Source organism: Acanthaster planci, linkage group LG02, assembly GCF_054643075.1.
Source record: "Acanthaster planci isolate LZ-2023a linkage group LG02, COTS_SCS, whole genome shotgun sequence".
In the NCBI taxonomy this organism is placed as follows: Eukaryota; Metazoa; Echinodermata; class Asteroidea; order Valvatida; family Acanthasteridae; genus Acanthaster; species Acanthaster planci.
The window spans coordinates 14220653-14247382 of NC_141778.1; the positions used below are offsets into that span (position 1 = coordinate 14220653).

Sequence of the window (26730 nt, forward strand, 5' to 3'; positions counted from 1 at the left end):
GGATTCTGTATCGATTTAAAATCAACGTTCATAATGTGCATGGAAATATTTTCATATTTTTATATATTTTTATGTCGACGAAATGGTACTAAACTAAAAATTCCGAGTCATAAGTGGGTAATCAAAATGGTTTTCTCGTTAAGATGCACTGAAAAGCGAATACCTTGTCCAACTGGAACTTGAGAGAGCAGAGTTTCACGGCTGACGTTAAATCGATGGGCAATATTTAAATGCACGGTCAAGGTTCTTGAAAACCATTACTGTAATCACTTTCCAATATGAAGTTAGTGTGTCTGGAAAGGGGAGAATAAAATTAATGACCATAAATACTCTAATAACCCTGCCAGAAACCTGTTGCTTCACCAGATGATCGACTCAACTTTTTTATAAGATGTAACGAACATTATATTAGTCACCGGAGCCCAAATGATAACCTTTCTAAAGAATTAGTTACTTGTTATCATAGGTGCAGATCCCGGGTGGATGGGGGAGGGATATAGACTTATCTCCCACCTGGGGGGATTACCAATAATAATTCCCCGACACTTTTCAAGTCACTGACTTTATGCGCACCCCTCGCCTGAGCCTGCACCACCGACTCCGCACTTGCCAGCGTCATGCCGGCAAATTTAACGGAACTCCATGCTCAAGAACGTAATTTTGATTTCATTTTTTTTTCTCAAACAAAAGGTCGGAACACACAGTAGCATCAATCTGGGCCGGAAATTTGAGGATGGGGATTTATGGGGGATGGCTTTCCCTGCAATGAGAATTTCAAAGGGGGAGGGGCGCTGACCCTTTGGACACTATACGGGACACTATGGCAAAGCACACTCTCGCCCCTCAAAAAATAAAAAATAAAAAAGCTAGGGAGACTCGAGCTCATCACAAACACTTTGGGCGCTGTTCAAAACCTGCAAATGTACATGAAGTATACAGCTTCGTTTCAGACCCCTTTCGAGGGCAGTTTCTGCTCTCAACTACATGCAGGTAATACTTCGAAATTGATTTGATTTCTGCCTTCCTGTTTCGGTTTTATTCCCTCTTCCATTTCTTCATCTAAATTTACGAAGTCATCCAATTGTGATCTTAACTTCATTTTTTTAGTTTGTGCACACACTGTAATTCAACTGCCCGGACTGACGCTGCCAATTCATTAAGAACTGCAGTTATTTCAGGAAACTGTTATCCACCCTTCCAGATGTTCACGAATGGTCTGAAGTTCATTATGAGGGAGGTTATTCCTACTGTCTGTATTATTACTCTCTGAAGTGTTCTGACCGTATAATAACGAAAAAGTATAGCATTTCAAGATATTGATATCACAATACCCTCGATAGGTTTCTCTTGGTGAGGCACAAATAATTGGATGATATCCCTTTCGAGGATGTATAAACTTGCGTGAAAAGGTAATGATTAACACAAAAACATAAGGTCTCAAGTGCTGCGTTAAAGTGGCTGTTTTGCAAACTTGTCACTGTTGGTGTCCTATCTTTTCTGCTGTTTTGGGGAGGGAAGCATTGCAACTTTGCATTTCTAAATCATGTAGATATGTTGACCGTGAAATACTTCTTAGAGCATCAGCCACTTTCTAAATTATAACGTAATAAATTGTCGTCTCTGATCACAAGATGATCCCTCTTTCTCCTTTGATCGGACAATTCCTTTAAACTCTGCCAGTGACATGTGGATATCCACTTAGTTATGAATATTCATTTGCTTGTAAAATGCATGCTGGGAATTGGCAAAAAGTATTTAAGACTATAAGCTGGACAGACGTTTGGCATTCTTGTACCAATCAGGTAAGTGACAATTACTGCAGCTCATGATGATGTTTCACACAACACGACTAAAACTTCTTTTCAAATCGAACGATCCATTGTCTTTGAAACTACTCCAAAAGTTGTAAAATGTGTATATTTGTCACATTTTATCGTTTTCATAATTTTCACTATATTTTCATGGGCTCTAGAAAATGGAAATGGACCCCCCTGCAGCATTCGTACTACACGCCAGTGTTCGTCTCCTGAAAGTTTGAACACGTTAAATTCGAGCGACATCATAACTGCGGTGCCCCACCTATAGCACCCAAGCAATGACTTCTAATTCTAGTTGCCGAGTTACACTACATGTATAGGCCTACACATTTAATTGGTAATCGGAATTATTGCTAATAACATTATGACTATTGTTAACTTGTGTATTTCTTAGTTGCAGACTGCAAGCATTCATTCCATACGCTGCAAGGTACTCTGGTTAGTCTTGTATTGATCTTGTCAACATGAAAGTGGAGCTGGTGATCTGTCTGGTCATACTTGGCCTGGTCGTGATGGGTGAGTGAAATTGAAAAAGTTAATTTTCAATGTGTGTTTGGCTTTGGCCCATACACCAACAATAGTGATTGTAAAAATCCAGACATTTACAGAACGCGTCTCCTCTTGCATAAACAACTGAAGAATATTTCATTTCTCTTTAATCTGAACAGCTACAGTGCGTAATTTGCAACCCCAAAACAAGTCGAGGAAATGCTTTCAAATGCAATAAAAAGCCGGCAATACTAAGTACTCGGATGAGATTGCCCATAGCCGTCAATACGGAGTCTGTTTACAAAATTGTACCGAAGATCAATTTGACTAAGGTTCATAAACCCATACGGATTAATTGGTAAGAGGTAAAAATCTCAAAAACTCGAACTTACCAACAGCTATTGAGTATGAACCAACAGCTTTGAGAATCCTACATTGCTTAGCATTCCGTACTCCCACATTTCCACGCATAGGCAGGCCTATAAGGAAACTATTCTGACCCTCTTTATGCCACATCATAAAAGATACAAACTTTGGAAAATATTACAGTGACAACGTTCATGGAGAAACCTGCCAGTCTTCCGTAATGCTGTCCCACTTTTCTTTTTTCATTCAAAAGTGTGTGCGTCTGGAGAGGAAAGACAAAACGAAGTAGACCGTGATAATGGTAGGTATCATACACTGGTGCACAGTCATAGACATGTTTATCGGTGAAGATACGAGTCAGGAACGCACGGCTGACCTGGTCTGATGAATAAAGAAACGCGACAATATACGTTTTTAGTCATTGATATAATTTCTGAAGTCGAAAGCGATTTCATGCACAAATGCGCATTGGATTCCTGATCATGCCATCACCGATTCGTCTTCTTTGCAAAAGGGATTTCACCGTTTCTGCTTTCATCACATTCATGCGATTTTGATTCCAAGAGTTATCTGGTGTGTTCAAACAATTTGATACAATCTGAGCTGACGGTATGGGATAAAACCAGCATGTTTCAATTTTATTTCTACTTAAGAGTAATCTACCATTTTTTATGACATGGGATTATGGGTTATAACTATCCACATAGGCCTATAAGTAGACACAAGCACTCGGATTATACACAGTGAATTGTGTCTCTGCATGGTCCTTAACTTCATTAATAGTCCCATGTGAAGGATTACAATTGAAGCGGTGACTTTCATTACTCATTTGCATCTCTGTTAAGTAAGGAAAGCGGATGCCTTGATATGCAAAAATCCCTTTCTTGACATTCAAGGCAGCATCAACCTCAGATACCCGTCAACACTCACGTTCATTATACGGCAGGCGGTGTTTCTGACAAAATATTCAATGCCGAAACAATTCAAACATGATAAAAAATGATGGTATTTTGTTTAGGCCGTACATTCGTCTGTTATCTTTGTAATGTAATATTTTCTCTGCATTGAACAGATATGAATGCTGCTGGACTTGGACAAGAAAGTACGTAACCGAGAGCAGTGACAAATGAATGTCCTCTCATTTAAGCGTAAAGTTCCACCCCCAAAAAAATTTACTACAAGAGAAAGGTGATAGAGTTTATTGCACGCAGTTTTATTTATTAACTGCCAATTAACTTATGATTCTCAAATGAGAAATTATACCAAATTTTTAAATAAGAAGTCCCGAAAAATAAAAGCGGATTTCTTTGTCTTATACTTTTCAGAACGATATCCAGATGCCATTGGAAGTCCTTCCAAACGAGCTCCGCACCGCATCCGACCTCCTTCCAAACGAGCTCCGCACCGCATCCGACCGCCCACTGGCAAGTGAGCTCTGCATTTCATCTGAACTCCTTGGCCTTCCACACGAGCTCCGGGCCACTTACAAGCACGTAATCCAGGCTATTCGTCCTCCTCCGATACGGGTACACAACTGGTACAAGAGCTACGTACCTGTTGAGTAATAAACCCCTCATTTATAAGGAATGCGGCTCGTTTATCATAATGGTATCGCTTTCATTCAAGGTGTCGGTGTTTTTTTCTGTTGTAAAAGTTTTAAAGTTTATACAAACCGGAACAACCATGCCAATCGCTCCATCTCCGAAAAGAGCGATCTTTGAATGTACCATTTTTTTTCATAGACTTTTGCCACTGTTAAACACCTTTGCAGTCTTGGGCTGAAACAATCCATGCAAACAAAATGCAGTTATTCAAAATTACCAAATAAAGACAATCAGATGGATTGCGTTCTTCATGAAGTACTTTTTGGATGAAGATGCATGATGCATAAAACGGTACTGGCATTTCTTCAGATCTATCTCCTTTAAAATTGCACAGACTCGAAGCAAACAGAGATAGTCCATACAAAATGTTCGCTGAACAAGCAATCTTGCTGTCCTGACACAGCATTAGTACATTCAATTTCGGAATTTCTGTAGCGCTGTAAAGACGGAACTGGTGAAGTTTTAACTCCAAGCACTGTAAGTTATATGAATGTACACAAAAGGGACCACCAAGTCCAATGTTTAATTTATTTGTGCTTGGAGATCTCAAACTACTACTGTTTGATTAAGTTGATTCAAGGGGTAATTCTCGTAGAAGAACAATTAAAAGAGGTTTGTAAATGACGGATGGAACGGAACTTTTGAATATACGATCTTTTTCATGTCACTACTAAAAGATGAAAATCAGTCTAAGAACTTTTATAAAATTCAACTTAAAACATATCATTAACACATAAAATAATTCTGTAATTTCAAACACAAAAAGGTCGGTTTATTCTTAAACAAATGCGACTCAAAGATGACGTCCAAAAATGTCTGATGCGAAATTTACCGGAGTAAAAGGTCCTTAACTTTTTAGGTTTAGCAGTGGGAATATTTACCGTGAGTTGTCTTTTTCAGTTACAACTTCTGTTTTCTGATTACTTCCAATTTTCTAATCAGCTTCAAATAAATATGTATTTCCTGTCATGCAATAATTTTTGGGTGATTTTGTAGATCGGTTTCTTGCGTTCATATAGACTGAACATTGCTTCAATTCTTAAATTAATTCCTGATTCGGAAATTTCAAAGTGATGCTCTCGACTAAAGAAAGTTATCACCAGAATCCATGCAATCAGGCCAGCGAGTGGCGTGATATTCTCCAAGAAAAGGTGCTCTCTGGCCGAGAATACAAACTGCTCTTCTTAAGAGGACTGCAATAATCATTTATTTCATATCATTCTTGTCCTCCACGAGCATCCTTCAAAGTCCTTCCTCTTGATGACTTTAAGCAAGTCGGTCCCACGCGTCTTGATTTATTGTGGCGCTTTCTTTTTCATCGACTGTTTTTGAAGTCATAATATATAACTGTTTCAAGCAGAAGAACTTATGTCCGAAATCGAAAATCCACTCACCGTTCCCGAGGTATTACTACTCCTAAAGCAGAAATGCACCTTCACTCGTAATTCTAAACAAACACCGCGTTCCATTCCACACGTGCGTTTGGTTCTTTGTAGCAAGCTCTTCTTTTGTTTTCATTCCATCAGTTACACGACATATATTCGAACGAGTAACAGGGGCGGATCTAGCTTTCAGGAAGGGGGGGGGGTGATGGGCGTGCTGAAGGGATGGCATGGTCCGAAAGCATTATGCACCGTTCCCTGATGAAAAGAAAACTTAACTATAGATGGATAGATGGATGGCGCAATCCTCGTCCAGGAATTTTTTTGGGGGGTTGTTTGTTTTGGCACTCATTTTCCGTCATTTCACTAGCACTGCCACTTTCCATATCCGTGAGCCGGGCTGACATATGAGGGTCTGCAGGAGTGTATTACATAACAGATGTACAATACAGTATCGTGAATATTGCCCCTAGTGTCATAATCAATTCAGACTTCCCAACAACCGATATGTATGTCACTGAAAAAGGGAGAACAAGTTTTTTTTTTTAAGCTGTAAATAATATAAGCAATCAGCCTTATTTTTTTCTCACCACGAAAAAGTGGGTGAAATGATAATACATGTAGTCCACCCCCGAGTGGGTGGGTTAGTGTGTGTGTGGGGGGAGGGGTTATACCCCAATGCCCGGGATGTACGCCTATGGCGGCAAGATAAAACTTGCGTTGTTTTAAGCTGTCTCGTCATATTTGGCTTGCTTGTCATTCCAAGTAAAAGGTCATTTATGTGAATAAAAAGCATGGTCTTTGAGATAGATTCTGCTGGGATCGAAACGCCAGGCCCTCCATATTTTGTGATTTGTATTTTAGATCACTGTAGCCAGCAAGCAGTTGGCAACAGTTCTGCGTTACATATTGTTGAGAATATTTGTGTATAGAATACACAATTTTGCGTAAATTTACGACTTGCAGTCGTGGTCCAGGCCAAAACAGGGTGGTGTCGACAGAAAAGCTTTTGGCTGTCATTACAGTGGCTCCGAAAGGACAAACGCAGTACATGTACACGTGGGCATAAACGACATTCGTCAAGCCGCCGCGTTCAGACGGATGTGCATTGCATACAGGTGCCGCACCTTTTCACTTAAGCTGGAAAGATCGCACAATGATGTTCGTGTACCTTACACAAACATGGTACTGATCTTGAACTACTGGTGTTTTCACTCGCTGTTATTATTTATGACATTCAACATCTTGAGAAAACAGACATCTCGCCTACACCCTCTAAAGGGAAATAAAACACAGGAACAAGCAAAATAAACAACACTCATAATCCTGCCTACAGAACACTGATCATAACGAACCGACTTTAATTTCAAATAGATGTAGAGAAAACAGGCTTTGGGGCTTCAACCAGAAGACAGAGTTGAAAAGAATGTTAACGAAAAGACCCAATCTTTACATGATAGGACAAATAACGGCCCATTCGCACACGCGAGCAGATAAATTTGGAACTTCGTGTCAATGTCATTGCTCGTGTCCAACCACAATGCATTACAGTGGCTAGTTCCAGTGGTAGGAAACAATTCTCCATTACGTATACTGTAGCGCTGCTTTTTACTTAATAATAACCGACAGCCCGGCATTAACTTAAATCAGCAAAACTTTAAACCATTTTCCCCAATTAAGAACATTCCAGAAATTAAACGAAGAATTAAAGTGCGTGATATCTCTCATGCTGAACCACAATTCCACTTATATGAAAAGATTTAATCATATTGTTTGATGGAAAAAATGGCACCTATTTTCCGGTGGAAAGCAGCATGCACTGCATGTCTAATTGTAATCAACTTGTTAACTTCCCATTTTAACATTAAGGGCTGCACTCGCTTTTGGATACCGAAACAATCACAAAAGTTTGCCTCGGATTGTTGGGCTTTTTGCTTTATTTAAAACAAAGTACACCTCTACATGGGAAAATCTTCCACAGAGGAGTATCAGTTACAAAAAAAAGTACTCCTAAAATAAATAAATCATTAGACGTCGTCAAAAGTAACAAACTACTGCAACAGCTGTCGAATTTGAAGTCAAAACTTTAAATTTCAATTATCACTGAATAACTTTTAAATGATCACTTATTTGTGAAAATCAGTTAACAGCACCATAGAAAAGCTACACTTGAAAACTTTGCCACCGAACATGTTTAGATACCCAAATCATACAATAATAATAACATTGGAAGGGAACTCGAATAAACTATTTAACAAGAATATGTTGTACAAAAAAGCATCACCTTTTCTGATGCATAATATTCTGAGGTTGAGTTCAAGGCACACAAAAGTAAAATGTAAACCAAAACCTGTTTATACATTTATATTACTTGAACAGCCTCTGCACTTACATAACACAAGTTTTTATACTCTGTGTAAATGGTATGATTTTAATTGTAGCTTGCTAAATCTGCAAGACAAAGAGAACAAAAACCAAAAGGAAAATGATTTTCGACCTTGTTTCATCCTGAAAAAGTGAAATGTTTGAAATACCTCTTTTTCAATGTCGACAACGCCCCACAGTATACGATGTACCTTGAAAGTATATGTTGACAATTACACATTTTCCTAACTTCCCATTCCGAGAAGAAAGGCTGGTAAAAAAAAACACTTCTTTCTCCAGCCCCAACTGTTCTCTGAATGAAGCCGGGTCATTTGAAAATTTAACTTACACAAGAAGTCCAGTTACACTTATACACCATGACTTCTCAAAAACGGTCAATTCATGAAAACATCAGCGGAGAGCTCACAACTGACAGAGAAAACCCTGCCATATATTTCAGTTCCGAGCAGTACATTCCCATGATGTAACATAGATACTCCTCGCAGAGAAGATGACATTGATCCGTTAAAAGTATATTTTTGAGGTCCGGCGTGAAAAGCAGTCGACAGCAGAAGATATGCGGAAAATACATGTAAAGCCCACTGCGAATCTACAAACCTATAAATTCAAGCTAACAGCGGTGAAATTACAGGACACAACCAATGTAAGTGGATAACTCTAACCGTCCCGAAAAGCTTTCTTTCATGGGGTAACCCGTAACCGATACAATCCCCTGAATCTGACAGAGCGAAAATGTGAATCCAGGTTTGCTTCAAGTCCTTTTCTTTATCGAAAAGAACATTCTTCTGGGTCAAAACCCCAAAAAGTGTCATTTTACCTGGGAGAAGTACCAATCTGATTCCAAGATTTCTACACCATACAGTTTGGTGTCTAAAACCAAATTTACTTCCTTCAGCTTGATTTGGGGCAACGGGGCCACGAAGTACAAGTTTCTGGACTGGGAAATCTTAGTTCAAGAACTGTTTAGGCATTTTAAAGCTTTTAAACTATAGATACAAAAAGTCGCATGGTAATTGGACTACTCCTGGAGCTAAAGAAAAATATCAACATTGGCTTACTTTTGTTTTCAATACATTTAGTTAGATAAAGGTCATCTTAAATTATTTAGCCACATTTATGTCAGCAGATAAATACATCTTTATTCTCTGATTAGCCACATTAAATATGATATATAAATATTTACAAAATAATATTTCTTGAAGCCCAATTCAAGATGGACCCGACTAGCTTCCACATTTCCATCACTTATAAATACAAGGTTTACTGGTATCATAGATGTCACACACAGTCTAACAACACACAAACATACACAATTTCGACCTTTTTTCTACAAGAATATCCGTCCGATGAGTTATGTCCAATTTTGAATAGAAGCAGAAAAAAATATTTCTCTGATAAAGCAAACAACATGGATGTATTTTTACAGCATTTTTTTGTCTTCCTTTTGACTTTGGTGCAAGGCATGCCAACAATGCAATGCTCCTTAACATAAGTGCAATGGCTTAAAATTCTTGCTTTCCAAGCAAACAAAAAAAGGAGTCCATGCTATTTCCATTTTGGGCTAATTATCCAATTCGATTTGAATAGCTCTCGGCAATCAACTTTGCGCAGTTACTCACCAGGAGTTTAATTATTATTTTGTTCATTAAACGCTAACATTTTCATTGTCTTAGCTTTTTGACAAATTGTTCACCTTTTCTTGCAACTTTCAGGCAAACACACTGCATAATGGCATGGTGTGGATAACACATACATGAATTTATCTTTCCCTTCACAAACCATTAAAAACTTTCACAGTCTATGTACTTTGTCAATGCAAGAGCGGCACGACACTAATCTTACGATCCACATAAATTTACAACACCGCAATGTAATACATCCTGACAAAGTCTTACAGACATTTCCCAAGTTATCCCTTTGCTTACGTTTACTTCCCCGCACACAGTTAAAAAATGCAAGGCTTCTTCCAAATTTGACAGTTTGTGAAAAACAATTCCTGAATTCTACGACTCTGCGACATTTTCTGCAATGAATTTGAAATTTTAGAATCATTTTCCAGTGCACATAATGCCGACAGATTCTTTGGAACTCGTGGTTAAGTTGATGGAGAAAGAGTTGGCTACATACTTAGGTGCCTCCTTCTAAAAATTGGGTTCAGTTCTGGCGGAAATTGAAAATGGAATGTTAGCAGCAAATATTCATGTACACAAAAAGCAATTCTTTCTCTGATTCCATTCTTACACACAAGGTTAGAAAACATCCGAACATGTACACTTCGAACAAGTATGAGAATTAAGTGAACCGACAGGGACACCTGCAGTCGATTTTCAATGACATAATTTACACTTGAAAAAGGTATCAATTTCTGACACTGAATAAATGTTCAGTATACCAAACTAAGCATTTCTGTTTTACCTGGTTCAAACTGTATGCAAACGTGAAGGTGAGGTGAACATGTGACTTAAATTAAAAATATTTATTCACATCTGTAAATATGTCCAACAGGTTTCACCACTGCCAAATGCGAATCGCAAATATGTTATAACGTCAAGTAAGTTTCATTTGGCATTTTCACGCAAAGACCAAGCTTTGGGGCATGATCTGATCGGAAATTTAAAAAATCTAGTCGGGGCATTTACAAACACTTGCTTCACAGACTGAAGTTTTCACTGAATTCATTTCTAGCATCCAATCCAACGGACCTCCGAAACAGACAAAATTGCTATGTGCTGAGCAGAACCAGCTGAGAGCCAGCCACATGCAATAAAAACTGCGTGGCATTTTGGCAGGCGACCTGCTTTTGCTCAGCAGACATTTCTAGCCAATGTCTATGCAGAACAGATCAGTAAAGTTTGCCCCATAATGGTATCAGTGCCAAAGCTGCAGGTAGTCTAGTAGGGTTCTCCTGTTATGTTTGAAGGAACTGCTCTAAATCTCAACACAGGTCCCATTACCTCCAGTATACCCTTCTGGACAAATGAAACCAAATTACATACAGTGGTGCCAGTTTATCACTCACTGATTCCATCTTTATCATGTACCCTCAAGCTTACAATGTAATGCAAGTGCTGACTGCAAATTTACAATATGCACCTGCTCACGACCCTTTTAAGAATGTGCTAGATCAGCTCTGGGCTGTGGCTTAGGCTTTGAAGAATGCATACATAATTGTGCCTATCCACAGCTGCAGCCAACTGGTCCAACAAGGGATTTATGCTAAGAGGGGGAAAAAAAGGGGATGGTGCACGTTGGAGACGAAGATACAATGGCTCCTGCCTCTAGCCAGACATGGAGCCATACCATTACCCAGCGTCTTGAGAAGACTTTGCTAATGGCAAGGCAGAGTGAATGTTGCTGCTGTCTCTGACTGTAGGGAGTGGGTGCCTGGGTTTATGCGTGGTAATTTCATCCAGCACGGTGTAACTATTGACATTACCCGTTTTGTGGGGAGAACACCCCGCTCTCATGACTTTCCATCGAGCTGGACCGGGACAGGTTCTGCTTCAAGACAGAGGGGGAGGGGTTCGGGGAGCGAGTAGGGGAACGCGACGGGGAGGTGCAAGGGAAGAAGGTGTGCCCGGGGGATAGAGAGACGGGAGAGGAGCTCTCAGAGTGCAAGGACAGACGCCAGGACAGCTGCTCCTTCTCCATGGACAGGCGTTTCTTCTCATTCACCTCCCGCTCGTAGTTCTCCCTCAAAGTGATGTGGTCTGACGATAGTTGTCTGTGGGACCACAACATCAATACACTTATAATCCACTAACAGAAACTTAATCCTTACTCTGTTTGGATCTAAAGACCTTGTCCTTAGTCATCACTCAGAAAGTAATGCCTTGGTTTTGCTAGAAAAGGTCTGACTAAATCTTGTTGGCATTTGTTAAAGAAATCGGATTGGGTATTGCCCACTAAACTTGCTGTGCAGTGCAAATATGGAACAAAATGTGGAAAATGACCATGTGTCACTTAAACTATGTTTGCCCTCGGCATATTACTAGAACTTGAAGATTAATGTGGTGCTAAGGTGCCTCTATTATAATAATTTCTGATTACAAAATTCCGGATTCCTGTCTCAGCAAACTGTGTTTTCACTTTCCGAAAATGAAAAATGTATTTTCGACTTGCAATGTGCATGGAGTTTCTGAAGAAATGAAACAGGTTCTCATAAAGCACTTCTGCCAAAAGTCACTATTGAATTAGGAAATGTCTCAAAAGTCGGAACACCAAAGAACGTTGTAACAGGGAACAACCTGAGAGAGGTGTGTTTTTAATGGGAAACCGTCATTGTGAGCTCTATAAACAAGTGTTCAGTGGGAACAGGCATGTTCCAACCTTCGATACATTCCCTTTGATATACCCCAGACCGGGGCAAGGGCTCCACCCCTGATTGATGGTAGCTTACTGTTGATAGTCGTGTGTCTTGGCAATCATTGCTTTCTGATCCTCTACTTTGGCCTTGAGACGCTGGATCTCATCCTCTTTGGCTGGTAGCTGCTCCAACTGAAAGGATAACAATCCCAAATAAAGGATACATGCACAGATCAATACCCTGTAAGACTTGAAACAAATGGAAGAAAATTTGCACCCCAAAACTACTCGACATGATATGCTTTGCTACATCTAGAAACAGGTACATCAACATCAAATTTCATCAGACCACAGGTGTATCCTAGCCCCAAAGGCCCACACAGTTAGGGTTAAAGACATTCACTTTATGTTTGTAAGTAGAGTACTCTAGAGCAGAACAAGGGCGCTTTGTTTGGCTTCCACCCCGTCCCTGATGCTACTCCACTACTTGGTCAGAAAGATAAGGCTTGACTTACGTCCTTCTTGAGAGCCATATTTTCCCGCCTGAGTTCAATCAGTTGATTGGTCCTGAGTTCCTCTACAGATTTCAAGCTCTCCACATCCGCTTCCAACTTCCTCTTTTCCAAGATAGCCGCCTGTGATGGGAATAAGACAGATTATTCCACTTGTAAAAACTTCCAGGTCCTCCAGTCAACTAATTACCGTAGGGCTGTGCTGAATATCCGAATATTCGAATATTATTTCCCTATTTTGAAAATTCAAATGCAAAAATTCATGAAAAGGAAGGGAGAGTTTTCTTTTTTTTTTAAATGGAAAAAATTGCACCACGGAGGCTTGTTTCAAGCAGATTAAAATGGAAAGCGCCAGAAATCTTGCGATTCAAAAAGTAAATTATCCATTTAAAAATTTCAAAGGAATGGAAAAGGCAATAAGTAAATCGTGACTGGAGATACTTTAGAAGCTATTATAGTGATTGTGTGCATTTACTGCAGCTGATTTTGTATAAGGTTTTATCATCAACAATCTGCCGGTCAGTAAGACAGACTCTTCAGATATTCGATCAAACTGAAGGTTAAATATTTCGAATAGTTAATTATTCAAACTGACTCAGCCCTACAACTAATCCAATACCAAATGCCTCAATGAAGAATTCACACTGGGTGCTCACAGCTGGAAAACTGAAAAATACTGCTGAAATTCAGGTTTCGTTCTGCCAATCACTCAGAAGTCTGTGCCTGCTGCCACATGCATATCAGTTGATCACGGCAAGTTTGGTGGTTGAGAGGTGAGATATCACCGTGCCTTTGAAAACCGGTTTATGGGTATGAATCTACAATAAGCAGCCTCTCAATTTTTTGGAAGCTCTTGGAAAGAACTGAGTATACAGTGCTTACAAAGCTGTACCAACTTACTATGAAGAATGGCAAACCCCAATATTGACACTGCTCTCCCAGGGCGTAGGAAAAATTATACTGAAATAGGAGGATTTGGGATGATCAAGGTTCAAGTTTCAATCTTCATGAGGCAAGACTCCACTACACTAAAGAAGATACAACTGTTTTGGACCATCATCACATAGCAAATATATGTACTTACTAGGTGTAAGTACTCACCTGCACTTTGGAATCAGAATCTTTCTGCAAGGCTTCCTCTAATCTTGTGACTCGCTCTTTAAGATTTTCACACTGGAATGTCCACTTATAAATCTCATCCTAAAAAAAAAGATCAGCACAAACCATAAGAGTAAGATATTTTGCAGGAAACAGGCTTGGGTCTTTGATCAAATCCCTCTAAAACTTGGAAAAAAGAGTGACTTTAGGTTGACACATGCTGCTTCTGCTACACCCCTGATGTGGACAGGCTGGGGTTTGCAACATTCCAGACTTGTTCTGCATACTCTGCACCAAACATGTAGAAGCAAAAGTTTGCATGCAGCGTGTAAGCCCCATCAGACGTTGTTGCTTGGTAGTAAAGCATCTTGCCTGTTTGCCCATGGAGCAGGTAGGCTAATGTGATTGACAACTGTCACAAATCTACGGTATCTAACAATCTAACAGACTGGGCAACAAATTTTTTTCTGTATAACAGTCGGGACAAACTGGCTGGTGTCTTGAATCATGTCAGTGTCTCATATCAGTGCAACTCTTAAGGAACAGTTCCCACATCTCTTGTCCTCGGCAAACTAAGCCATTTGAAAATGAGCAACTCTGCATTTCAAAGAGGCAAGATGGTTCAAGCTCCACCAGCTCCAACATGTCCAGTGCATGCGAGTCAGCATCTGGCGGCACTAATAGGGTTGGTAAATGACCTGTTGCATGCTTTATTTTGTGCTTTGCACTATGGGATACCAGACTGGCTCATTCAAACTCCATAAGCCTGACTGTCAACGCCAACTCACATTGAGTTCCTGCTGCTTGACCTGCGCCTGATCCGTCATCTGTTTCTTCTCTTTCTCCACCTGCCAGTTCAGCTCTTCAATGTGCTCTTGGTGCTGCTGTTGGATCTTGGTCACCTCCTCAATGTGATGCTCTTCCATCTCCTGTACGGCTTGGTGGTGAGAGGAAGTCAACTCCGAGATCTGGGAAAGAAAAACCAAAAGGGAGCTGAGTAAGAAATGTGGCCGACTACAAACTAGTTTACTACAAATCTTTTATCTAGTTAACATCAAATACTTCAGCTTAAGACTAGCATACTACCAACAAGTTGGGTCACAATTGTTGAAAAATTAGTTGGAGGGCCTGACATTTCAACTGTAGCCGAATCTTTCTCAGCATCATCGTTACTGAAATAATGTGCACTCGAACAAGCTCTCCTCATACAAAGACAATTCACTGTCTCTCCTTTCCTGTCCAAGTTGCAGTTCCGTCAGGTATGCGATTGGATCCAACACAATGCGTCTACAGGTCACTTTTCAGTTTCCTGTTTGACATTGTTGAAGAAAGTGCAGCCTATCACCCGGTTAGGCTCACTCATCACAATGGAAATTATGTGGATGAAAAATGTAGTGGGAGCATTTTGATTTACAATGCAAAAATGTCCTTGAAAGATCTTTTACCAAAAGCAAAATAGGCTTTGATGACTGGTGACTCTATTTTGTTAGGTTAAGCCACAAATTGTTGTGCCTTGTCCCTCTATCACATCTTGCGATTTTTGGACAAAATGCTGGATGAGAACTGAAACTGTTGAAACATCAATGTCCACTAGCAAGGCCTATTCAGAAGTCAGATATCAGTCAACCGATACACACCTGCTTTACATTCTCCTCTTTCAGCGAGTTCATGGCTTGTTTGTGCTCACTTTGTGCTGAGTAAGGAGGAAACAAAGAAACAACTTGAGTGATCAAATTTCTGTGTCATTCTTGGAAAAGTTTGGTGCACTTGTAAAAGGATCCAATTAAGCCTGTTGATACATGAAAAGTAACACCTTGTGTGAGTCACATCCTGAGTCTTGGCAAGAATTGAATCCGGGCCTTGGCAATGGAACCCAAGACAGGGACTTTTTGTTCCCAAGTGCAGACTTCATGACTAGTGCCTTCGGCAAATGTCCAAATCTTGAATCAAATGAAACTACATTCGTCCAGCTCAGTTTGTCTGATGGCCAAGCATTCGTGAACATGTGGTCGTGGGGGACAGCAGAAGAACAAGCTGTCATGACATGAACAATCCCGGGACATATCGAAAACCCCTACATCCAGGAACTGCATTTACCTGAATACATATTAACCTATTTTATCTGTAAACCCTTCCCCAAGAACTTAACTTCTTGATTAGATATTCCCTCCTGTAGACATACATTTTTTTTAGCTATCACTAAATAATCACTGGCCAAACTTTACAATGGGTTCAAATTTGTTGATATGTAAGCACTTCAAGGCCAGCATTTTTTCTTCAAATTCAGGTCAGTGAAAGTTACCAAGGCCACATCACTGAAAATAAAATAGGGGAGTTTTCATTCCAGAATGATTCTTGCCAAGAATACAATCACTGTACAAACTTGTTTGGAGTTGTTCTTCATGTTGGCTGTTCAATCTTTCCTCTTGCTCTTTGAGTTGCTCAAGGTGTTGTGTTTGTAGCTTGGCTACTTGTTCTTCATTACATCTCCTCGTATCTACCAACTCCCGCTGGATACAACCTAGCTCCTCCTCTTTTTGGGCTGATAAGAAAAAGACAAACCAGTTGTAGCATTTTCCTACTAAATAAATATAGGACTGTTCAAACAATTTATCATCGTAAAAACTAAACTCTAATTATAGATTCACATCTACAGCTTAGACATCTTGAAATGGCAAAAGCCTTCTACCGGCTGACTGTACAAATACATGTACATGTGACTGGTCCTTGATGGGTTTTCTGGATGTTGCACTGCATCTGCAGTTACTACACGGTAGCTTCCGGAATATGAAGTTATCATGACCAGAGTTTCAAAGGAATAACGTAGGAGGTGAGGAATGCCTGCATCATCTAGCAATCTGAAGCCTAACCGTAGAAGACCCTTCAAAATCAACCCGATTTTGGAGGATTGAGGATGATGTGTAGGATTGGGAAAGCCCCCGTGTAATACTGATGCTACCTGAACGTAAAATATCTTATCACTGGGAACCTATTAATGGTAGAATATTTTAGAAGGCTCCTTACAAAAATGCCCAGGGAGTACTGTGGTACCTTTCATCGTTCACTGAAGAGACTAACATCTAAGCAACTCCTGACAACTAATGCATGTATATGTTATGTACATGGATTTATTAATTTCAATTTTCCGACAAGCCCAATCTTCTAGCCAATTGGTCCCCGTCATAACCTTCCTGGATCTAACAAAATCTATCTAGAAGATTTGGAGGAATTGGAAGAAGCTTTTAGAATTGAGGTAAATAAAGCCTGGCCATCATAACTTTACGTAGGCTTGAAGCTCTCCCAAATGTCAAAGTGCAAACAAAGAACGGACTATCAGGTCCATGAAGGATACCACAAAGGTGCCTCACAAAAATACTCACAGGTCAAGTCAACACTATTCAACAAACAAACGATGGGATTACTTTTATGAAACAGGCAAGTGTTACACAAGTTAGACATTATAGTGTAAAACAGGGACCTGCACATTTGAAGGATTACCTGTGAGGTTCTTTGCCTCTTCAAGTTGTTGCTGAAGTTCTTGTATTCTACATTTGAGGTGCGGGTTGTCAAAGGCATCCAACTGAGAAGTCAAAAGTGGATGTTCAGGGAAATCGATAGTTTATCCTTGTTATGAACGGTCAGCACTTTTTCAAATGATTAATCTTGCCGTCACAATGTTACCACACTGTTTAAACATCTGTTTCTTCTTACAAAATATGTTTTGCCAAAAACTGGTATGAAATAATCATGTACAAACATATGAAGGTTTAGACCAAAAAGCCAGTTTCAAATACATGTACCATCAAACCAAATTGCGATTTCTGTTTTCTCACTATCTCTTAGCACTCAACACAGCATGGTCATAAATTTCTATGTACATACACACTGTGTCTCAGTGCGAGAGAGTCAAACCATGCATTCATCCATGGTAGCCTTATTTGAGCTGCTGAATATTTTAGATCACATTGATCCAATTCACAATGTACCTGAAACATGTGGCAACTGGAGTTGCATATCATGACAGTATGAGTCTGGTTATCCAACAACTCATTCACATTTGAACAGAAAACCCGCCAGAGATTAGAGAGAAACAATTAGAAATATACACATGTACTCCAATACAGAGTAAAAAACTTGCACCCAGAAGTAACACAATACCAATCATAACTCACAACACTTGTACATGCAAGCTATTCTTTAATATCTCACCGCATGTATGAATTGGATAGGTTAAATAAACAAGTACTGATAAAAAACTGTATGGATCACCTTCATGCATGCATCAGGGAAGGCAATGACTCCATGTAATTGTACATATGCCCACAGGGACATTCCAAACAACATTACTCTCTCCCTCAGACCCTTATGAAACCACAAAACCTTCTTGTTATTATGAAATCCCCCCCCCCATCTTACCGTCTGGGTGAGGTATTGTACTAATATGGTCATTGCCTCCAATCCCTGCAGCCCGTTTCTCAGACTCAGCTTGACTAGGTTCAGCTCCTTGGTGCGCGACTCGCAGAGGGCCTCCAGACGCTTGACGTCGGCCTGGGCCTTGGCCAGGATCTCTGGGTCCACTGAGGGGGCCGGGGAGGGACTGGACCGGCCCTTGGTGGATTTGGTAGTCTCAGCTTCTGGACGAAAAGCAAAGTAAAACAAACAAATAAAAACAAAAAAAATTACATGGAATCACTTTGGAGAATATAAGAATTCACTGTGTAGGAAGACACTAGCTTCTTATAAAACAGGGCAGGGCTATACATTTCAAACAAGGCTTTAACCGATGAGGTATTTTTCATTTTATCTTTGATTTCACACAAGTTTTCTGAGGATAACTATTCAAATCTTTCCTAATGTGGAATTTTCAAAGCTGTTATTTTGCCCAATGAACCACCAAAAATCTTGTCTTAACTTTCAAATATAAAGTACAGAAAAATTTTTCATGTAGTCCCAAAAAAATGAGTATTACTGTATCCTTTACATGTACATGCATACAGGGAACTACTGCAGGAAAACAATACAATGTTTAAAGGGCAGCAGTGCATATTTTTGAAGAGAAAAATCAATGGGGGTGGTCCGCTCCTTCTAACCACATTAAGTTCTAGGGCAACTTCCAACTTGACTGGATTCATGTTCCATTTTCAACAAGTCCGACCACACACTCAGCTAGTGTTCATTTCTTCAACTTCATTATTGATGCACACGATGGAGAAAAGTTCAGAAGTGAGAGCTGTCAACACAAATAGGCAATGGGAAGCTGACAAAGATTAGTGAAAGCACTGCAGTGTGCTCAGTCAACTCCCGGATCCGCCACACTTCCTCGGGGGAACGGCAAGATAATCAAAAGACAACACAGCCGAGAACCCGACTGTCTGGCAGAGGAAGATGCTCAGCCAAGTGGGAATAGCAGTAAGACTGGGGGAAAGAGAGTGATGGTGACTGATTTGAGCAAGGACCATGGCATTATGGCAAGATAACATTATGGATGAATGAATCCCAGTAACAGCCTATTCAGTTGCACTGATTGCTGACAAAATGTGACTTGTGTTGACCGGTCAAGTTTTTGACAATTTGAAGCAAAATAATCAGTAAAAATGAATATATTCCATATTCACATTAATTTGACCGAAAATGTACATGAAACCTACAACACATGAAGGGAAGCAGCAAAGGCATTTTCTTGAAGGGGGGGTTGTGTGTGACAGAGTCAATTTGCCAACTTAAAACTTGTTCGTCAACCTCTTCTCGTGTAAAATTCACAAAGTGCAGGGGGATGTTTCGAGTTGTTTTCTGCATGCACCAATTTTTGGATTCATTTGCTGAAAGAAGCCACATGTATGGGGCAGCGCAAACATGCAGGAGTTTCACAAAATAGCTGGTAGCAACCACACTGCGCCGATGAAAACAACTGCAACAAGCTCGCACATGTGTACTGACCAAAGAAAAGATTATGTAAACCGATCCTCAGACTAGGTGGTGCGTGCGTGCATCGCCATGGTGGCTGTTTTCACCGGCGCAGTACCTGCCATTTTGCGAGAATCCCGAGATTTTGCCCACGCTGCCCCATACATGCCAACTGGTATTAATTATTGGGGGGGTGCTGCACCCCCAAACTCCCCCTAGTCCCTACGCCCCTGAACACATGTACATGTACAGTGTAGGCTATACACCCCAAAACTGTCTCCAGGTGTCATCTTATGTTTTGCCATAAGGTTATCTTCTTGTGGAAAAAAATGAAGGATTCATTTGGATTATTACTGGTTTGTAAACCTCTTGAACAGTAAGTCTCCAAACTTCTAATTTAACTTTTGCCTATTCTGACTGCGAAGGTTACAACAACAGGCATGATATTTGACCAGGGCAAAGGAGAAATAGGAAATAGCCCCCTGCAGATCACCCAAAGTATTATGACAACAGAACGGAATATTGAAAAGGGAGGAAAAAATAGGAAACAAAAGAAGAAAAAAATCTGGAATCCCATTAAAATTGGAAAGCATCATGTCTTGCACATGTAGACATGGTAGACTAGGTCAAATCAACAGACACTCTGCTCCACAAAGGAATGAAAGAAATACTTGTATAACCTTTTCACCCACAGCTTTTTGTTTAGTTTCACAACACAGTGCAGATGTACATGTACTTTAGGGATTTAGGAGTACATGTAAATGTAGGGGATAGGGAGTCTAGGCCTACCAGTCATTATACTAGTGGTGTAGAATTTTACTAGTGGGGGGGACACAAGGGGGCACCAGCATGGGGGCACCAGCTTCCAGTAGTGTGGTTTTTGGGGGCAAGTTTTTGTTAGCCTTGTTTAATATCCATTCATCTGCTTTTTTTTCAGTGGGAGGGCACCTACAATATAGCTGGGGGACACCCCGAATTTTTTGGGGGGCAAGTGCATGCCCAGGCCCCCTAACTATGCCACTGCTACCAGTACATGTACACAGATCTACAGATCAATGATCATGACAAGAGGACTGCTGTTTCAGCAGATCTGTTATGCAGCGAATACCGTGAATACCTTATGTACACGTACATGTACCAAATGTACCCTCTTTAGAACTAACGTCTGCAGGCTTCAGCATGTTGTAAGTAATATTGTCCACACCAATTTCCATGGCAAATTGTAAGCTATTGTAGCTTACAATAATCTTCTACATGTACAGTACTGTGTGTTCAGTTGCAGGTGTGGTGCAACTTCACAAAGATACTACATGTACAAGTGCATCACGTAATTTCATGGACGACAAGTGTTCCAGGATCACTTCTGTTGGTTTCCCTACTCGAGAACGTGTGGGGTAGGTTAATTTATCATTGCACTGCCAAACCATTCACTGATCACTGACACAATAACAGTTCAAGTTTCCTGTGAATAGAACCAACAAACTGCTGCAGGAACATGCCTTCTGACATATGGACGCTCTACACACACTGCTTCTTTCATTATACAGTGACTCATCTGTAATAACAAACTCGCCCAACATGAAAGACGCTGGTGCAGGCCGGGCACTTACACGTGTACTATCTGTGACAGAACACTAATAAAATGTTCATTTGTTTACTCTGCGGCCAGACGAAGAAGCTAGGTTGTCTGAGTTGCACTTGAGGAAGAATTTCAAGTGACTTTATTGGAATTCTTTGTCAACTGACTGATGAAAGAGAAGTAACTCATAAAGAGCAGAAATCCCTGTGATTTCAGTAAATGCTTCCGTCATCCGTGCTCTTGTTTATTGGAAGAATTCACAAATCTGACTTGAAACCGTAAACTGTGCAAATTTTAAAATCCAACTGATGCAAGTTCAAAATTGTAGAAAGTTCTACCAGTAATTGCCATGGTAACTTCAATACAAAGTAACTGAAAAAATCCCCCAAAATTGTTGGTGCACTTTCCTAACTTTAGCTGCTGCGTGCCCACTGTAACCCTGTACATGTAGTACCAACCTGTGCTTCAGCATGGTTTTTTTTTTTACCCGTGAGCTGAGGAAGAGACAGACTGAAGACAATGTCATCTTTGTATCATTAATTTTACCGTGGTGGATGAATCTAACTTTCATACTGTCTTGCATTTCATGCATGCACAACCTTATAGATCTTCCAACATTCATATGGAAATTTAAACACTATCCAAGGGGGAAACAAGAATGCAAACCAAAATGAAGGTCTAGTGAAGGGGCCGTTTAGAATCTTTGAAAAGAAACAAAATTACCCACAGCCGTGTGGCACATGCGCAACGTGAGTCCACAGATTCTGTGAGGTGAGTCGCACCGCTATGGTCCGTTGGAGTGGAGAGCATCCGTGCAAAAACCACCGTTGCATTTTGCAAACCATTGGGATGTCAGTGGTAATCTGAATAGACTTGCTCAGACAAGAAGAGACAACAACTCCCCTGTGTAAGATCCAGTCACCTCCGCCCTTGATGGACTGGCAGCAACACACAGCAACAGAGAATGTTTCCCAAACTTCATAGGAACAAAAAGTCTCGTCAACTTTGAAGGACTCAGTTTCCAACTGGTATGCACCCCCTCTTTTGTATGACTGTGCACTTTTCACACCAATTCAGCACAGCACGGTCACATTCAACTTAATGTCAAGGCTCACAGAGAACAGGCTTAATGTACTGCTTGGGTTCACACACAAACAAACGGAAACGGAGGATTCCCTTCCCCGGAGTAACTGAAAGAGGAAATTTACAATCAAAGCTGGCTTGGCTGTCAACTGCGACAGAGTGTGGCTCAGTGTTTTCTCCACCCTCTCTCAATACTTTGCAAATTTAGGGACTCCAGTGGGGTAGGCATTGGAGAGTGAGATATGCGAGAGCAGTGACTAATGCAATCGGCAGGAAGAGGAAACTACCTGTCACTAAGACAGTGTCCTAGCAACAGTGTTTGCTTCATGAAGGTGCCGGCTTATCTTGAAACTGTTCTCCTGACGACACAATTTCTGCAACTTCAAATTCACTTCCCTATTCCTTTTCAACATTTCAGCCATAAAGTAATTTTTTGGTAGCTTTGTATTTTGCTTTTTTCTAATTCTACACTTGTATACCTGTTACATGTACTGGTACAGTGTACATGTACATGCAATTGCATGCCAGCATGGAAGTGTTTTGTAGGGTTTGGACGGTGGTAAACCCTGTACAGGCTTTAGCTCGCTATAAACACTTGTGCAATTCTCTCCTTAACTTGGTTCGGCTATTTCTTCTTGCTTTGAAAGGTAGCGCAAATACATTTGAATGACTACAAGAAACTTTCACACTCACATGTAGACCTACATGTGCGTGTGCTTCAGTGTATCATCTGCATGATGCTAGCTGAGTGAAATACATCTGGCCTTAAAAATAATAACAACTTTTTACAAGAACTTCTCTTGAATTCTACAACACAGGTACATGTACAATCGTCAATTCAAAAATAGCTGCTTTTTTAAGTAGCTCCTCAGACCCAACCCTGTACTAAAAATGCACAACGAAACTTCTCCCTAAAACTGAGAAATGCCTACAAAGGGGTCATCGATGTCACTCAGGCTGTGCCAACACAGGAAGCAGTGACAGAGAACTCAACATGATTCACTTGGCTGCACACAGTGGTACATGTACCAACTGGGCAGACCTTGTCAAGTGCCTCACAGCTGTGCAGACAATCCCCATATGGGTCATCCCACGGGAGTACTGCAGGTGGGGGGGGGGATCATGCCATATTGGGGTGAGACAGAGTGAAAATTGTTTACATGTACATGTATGAGCATGTTAAAAATCTAGGCGAAATATTAAAAAAATGAAACAAAGTACAAATAACCAGAATGAACATGCTCTCTTCAATACTACAAAATGAGAGCTGGGTACAGGTGCCATAGATTCAAACAACCGGTATTACAGATTGTTTCTTCAGCAGTCCCTCAAACCCAACCCTGATGTACATTATAAAAGCACAGGAAAATGGTTTGAGGGAAACAGAAGATGCGGTGAAACTTCTCCAAGAAGACCCAACTCCTCCTCACCGTTGTCTCCAAAGTGGCAGCCAATGAGCATGTACAGTGTGTACATGTCTATCGGATAACATTATTAGCTCATCTGTTTCAGAATAGTTGACATTTTGCAAGAAGGGTGCATGTACATGTATGTGTCAAAAGTGACCACCAGATACCAGCGTACAAACTCCTGAAGGCTGGGCATAATAAAAGAATGCACTGCAACGGTTTTGGAGAAATTGTGCTTCTCCCCCTGCTACGGGTGGTTTTAGGATTAAATTTTCAATTTGCACATTACATAGACTGGACTGTTAGTGTACGCAGTGAACGTCGTATGCAGGCCTCAACCCACATCATCACTGACAAAGACAGAGTCTTGTGTTGATAAGACCAATAGGTTTTGTGCTCCTCGGAAGAAAATAAGTTGCAAATATCGGTACCGGTACAATGACATAAAGAAATCTACAGAAAATACATCCCTACATCTATGTGTAATCATTTGCAATGGCCTCTTGTCAATAACATGAAACTGAGTTATACTGATGAACACACATATTTAATAAGAGCAGGACTTACTTTCCGCCCTAATTTGAATGGCCAATATGACTGATGAACGTTTTACAAGTACATGTACGACACATGTCACAATTCATCTGAACACACAAAATGGAAAGAAAAGGCGCTGCTGTGCTGTAAGGAAAAATTCTGGCTGGTGCCTGGACTGGAGCCAAACTTCAGGTACATGATGTACATGTAGACTATGGCGGACTTATTGGGACACATCTGCACAGGCCAACAGCAGTTGGCACTGCGGGACACAGGGGGCTGGAAAAGGAACAGACTGGAGGCGGTGTGGAATACAGCCAGTAATAACGTCAGTCACCCTGGATCTTAACGCTTTCAAGTCTGGGGTGCAGTAAATCCATCCATGAGGGAACCGGAAGCCTGCTTTGGAGGTCTTCGCAACAGATGCATTGGGAAACAGGTGTTTAAATGCCTTGACCCCTTCAGCCCGCCCCCCCCCACAAAAAAACTGACATTAACCAACAGCAAGCAGCTTTGTGCTTCACAAGAGCAATGTCATATTTTATACAAGGCTGGATTATCTCCACTTTTGAGAGTGAAAAAATGTCGGTAATTCCCAACAGCCTGGTCTTTTGTTCTGAGTACAGTCTTTTGTTACAAGGCCCTGTTCCCTTTGTTCGGAGTTCAGAGACCCCGGCCACGCATATAAAGCATACGTGTCTGGATCCGGAATCCCCGGCAGGAAGTTCGTTAACCACTTATTTACAGGCCCAGTTTAAGGTGACACGGCATTGTCAAGTTCTTACCTTTGCCAACAGAGGGCCTCCTTGCAGAGTCCTTATGCTGTGCACTGTCCCCTTTCTTGCTTGGTAGCAGGGAGGTCCTAGGCAGCCTGGTTGTAGGGCCTGGGCGTCGCACTGGGGCTGTCAACAATCGATTCCAAACAATAACAAGATGAATGGCATACATTTACACAAAATTTTTCTACCGTATTTTGGTGCTTTATGGCAGCTTTGTATGCTCCATGCAGGACCAAGAGGTGGCATGTTTTTACACAGCAAAAAAACAACTCCAACATCACTTCGAAAGATACAAGTCCATGTGTACTTGGCATTTCAAAGAACTTTGCTGCACTGACCGGTTTCTGCACAGTCTCCTTGTGTGTACCAGAATCCCACCAGCCAGTCTCTACATTTATGCAGAGTAAATACATACTGTGGTACACGTGCATACCGGTATACATGCACATGGTACTTCACTCAGAAACTACAAATGGCATTGGAGTCTCTCACATGAGCCGAGGAAGAAGACATCCCTATTTCTAGAGCAAATCGGGAGTGTTTAACATAGAGTCAAAATATATTACTTCTTGCAACATTAACATTGTATACATTTTGATACCACAAACATGTAACGGTATATGGCTCAATACTGAAGAACTGCCAAATAACAGAGCACAAAACACTAGCAACCCAATGTGTCCTCACAATCCCAACACCTGCTCCCGTCAATGCTCAAGGTCAAGATTTAACTCTGACCCCCTTTGGTGTTTGTCAAATCGTGCTGAAATTGAAGGATTTAGGACTTAAGGTACATAACCTGTAGTACTGCCCATGCACATGTATATCCACACATAACAGTGCTCAAGAGAGCTCTTCCATGCCCGTACGCTTAATACGCACAGAATGCTACACGTACTTGTATGTGCGTGTGAAGTGAACCAATCCGCATAGACTCGCACAGCAGTTTGTGGGTGGAATAAACTTTGAGATTTTCGGAAAGAAATGAGCAAATGCAATGGACAGTGTGCAGGATTCTACGCGTGGACACCCTCTATCTGCAGATGTTGTGTAATACAGTGCCAATGCAAGCAGACCTGGTGACCACAACACGAAAACAGTTCAAGCAGTGGATGAGGTTGATAGAGCCTAGAAGCACTAGGCCTGGGCCAGTTGTATCTTTAGCAATGCCAAGCACTTGTACTCCAGCCGTCTGCCTAAACTTCCTGCAAGGGGCTTTTGCCTACACACCTGGGATCCATCAGCAAACACGATGTCATGCTCCCACGCCCTGTGCAATTCAACAAATGTTCTATTCCTGTTCCTATTTCCTGCCAATTCCATGAATGCCAGGGACCATTTAATGAAAAGCTTACTCATCGGATAAGGTGCCAAATGATTTAGTATTACTTTCTGTCATGTCTGTGTGTCGTAAAGTCTTTCAGGGTACAGATTCACAAACTTTGCAGACTCATAAACTCTAGAAGATGACTTTCATCAAA

The 26730-nt window shown here is 40.8% G+C and overlaps 2 protein-coding genes across 12 annotated transcripts in view; one reads left to right on the forward strand and one right to left on the reverse strand.

The window, feature by feature from the left end:
- The first annotated feature begins 2190 nt into the window (after window positions 1-2190).
- On the forward strand, window positions 2191-4451 carry LOC147799928 (uncharacterized). 2 transcript variants are annotated; one of them, XM_087133217.1, is made up of 4 exons: window positions 2192-2333; window positions 2926-2973; window positions 3745-3774; window positions 3998-4451. In XM_087133217.1, exons 1-4 carry the CDS (start codon window positions 2282-2284, stop codon window positions 4102-4104), a joined length of 237 nt encoding a protein of 78 aa, XP_086989343.1. In that variant the 5' UTR covers window positions 2192-2281; the 3' UTR covers window positions 4105-4451. The 2 variants fall into 2 exon arrangements, with proteins under 2 accessions (XP_086989345.1, XP_086989343.1); XM_087133219.1 differs by lacking the exon at window positions 3745-3774 and having other exon boundaries at window positions 2191-2333.
- A 2538-nt stretch (window positions 4452-6989) lies between these two features.
- LOC110973162 (uncharacterized) overlaps window positions 6990-26730 on the reverse strand; it is a 74461-nt gene continuing 54720 nt past the window's right edge. For 9 of the 10 annotated variants that reach the window (XM_087129906.1, XM_022223749.2, XM_022223746.2 and 6 more), the window contains 10 exons: window positions 25256-25372; window positions 18375-18592; window positions 17457-17538; window positions 16342-16500; window positions 15596-15651; window positions 14747-14926; window positions 13962-14060; window positions 12864-12983; window positions 12443-12540; window positions 6990-11767 (listed from right to left, as the gene is read on the reverse strand). In XM_087129906.1, coding sequence (XP_086986032.1) covers window positions 11476-11767; window positions 12443-12540; window positions 12864-12983; window positions 13962-14060; window positions 14747-14926; window positions 15596-15651; window positions 16342-16500; window positions 17457-17538; window positions 18375-18592; window positions 25256-25372 — 1421 coding nt within the window. In that variant the 3' untranslated portion in view covers window positions 6990-11475. The remainder of the gene's footprint in view (window positions 11768-12442; window positions 12541-12863; window positions 12984-13961; window positions 14061-14746; window positions 14927-15595; window positions 15652-16341; window positions 16501-17456; window positions 17539-18374; window positions 18593-25255; window positions 25373-26730) is intronic. The other variant, XM_087129912.1, reaches the window with a different exon arrangement.

Bases quoted from the DNA above. Each gene is read 5' to 3' on its own strand.
- LOC147799928 (XM_087133217.1), top strand. From the start codon at position 2,282: ATGAAAGTGGAGCTGGTGATCTGTCTGGTCATACTTGGCCTGGTCGTG. The intron at 2,974-3,744 runs GTAGGTATCATA...TGCATTGAACAG, and splicing joins CGAAGTAGACCGTGATAATG to ATATGAATGCTGCTGGACTT. The intron at 3,775-3,997 runs GTACGTAACCGA...TATACTTTTCAG, and splicing joins TGCTGGACTTGGACAAGAAA to AACGATATCCAGATGCCATT.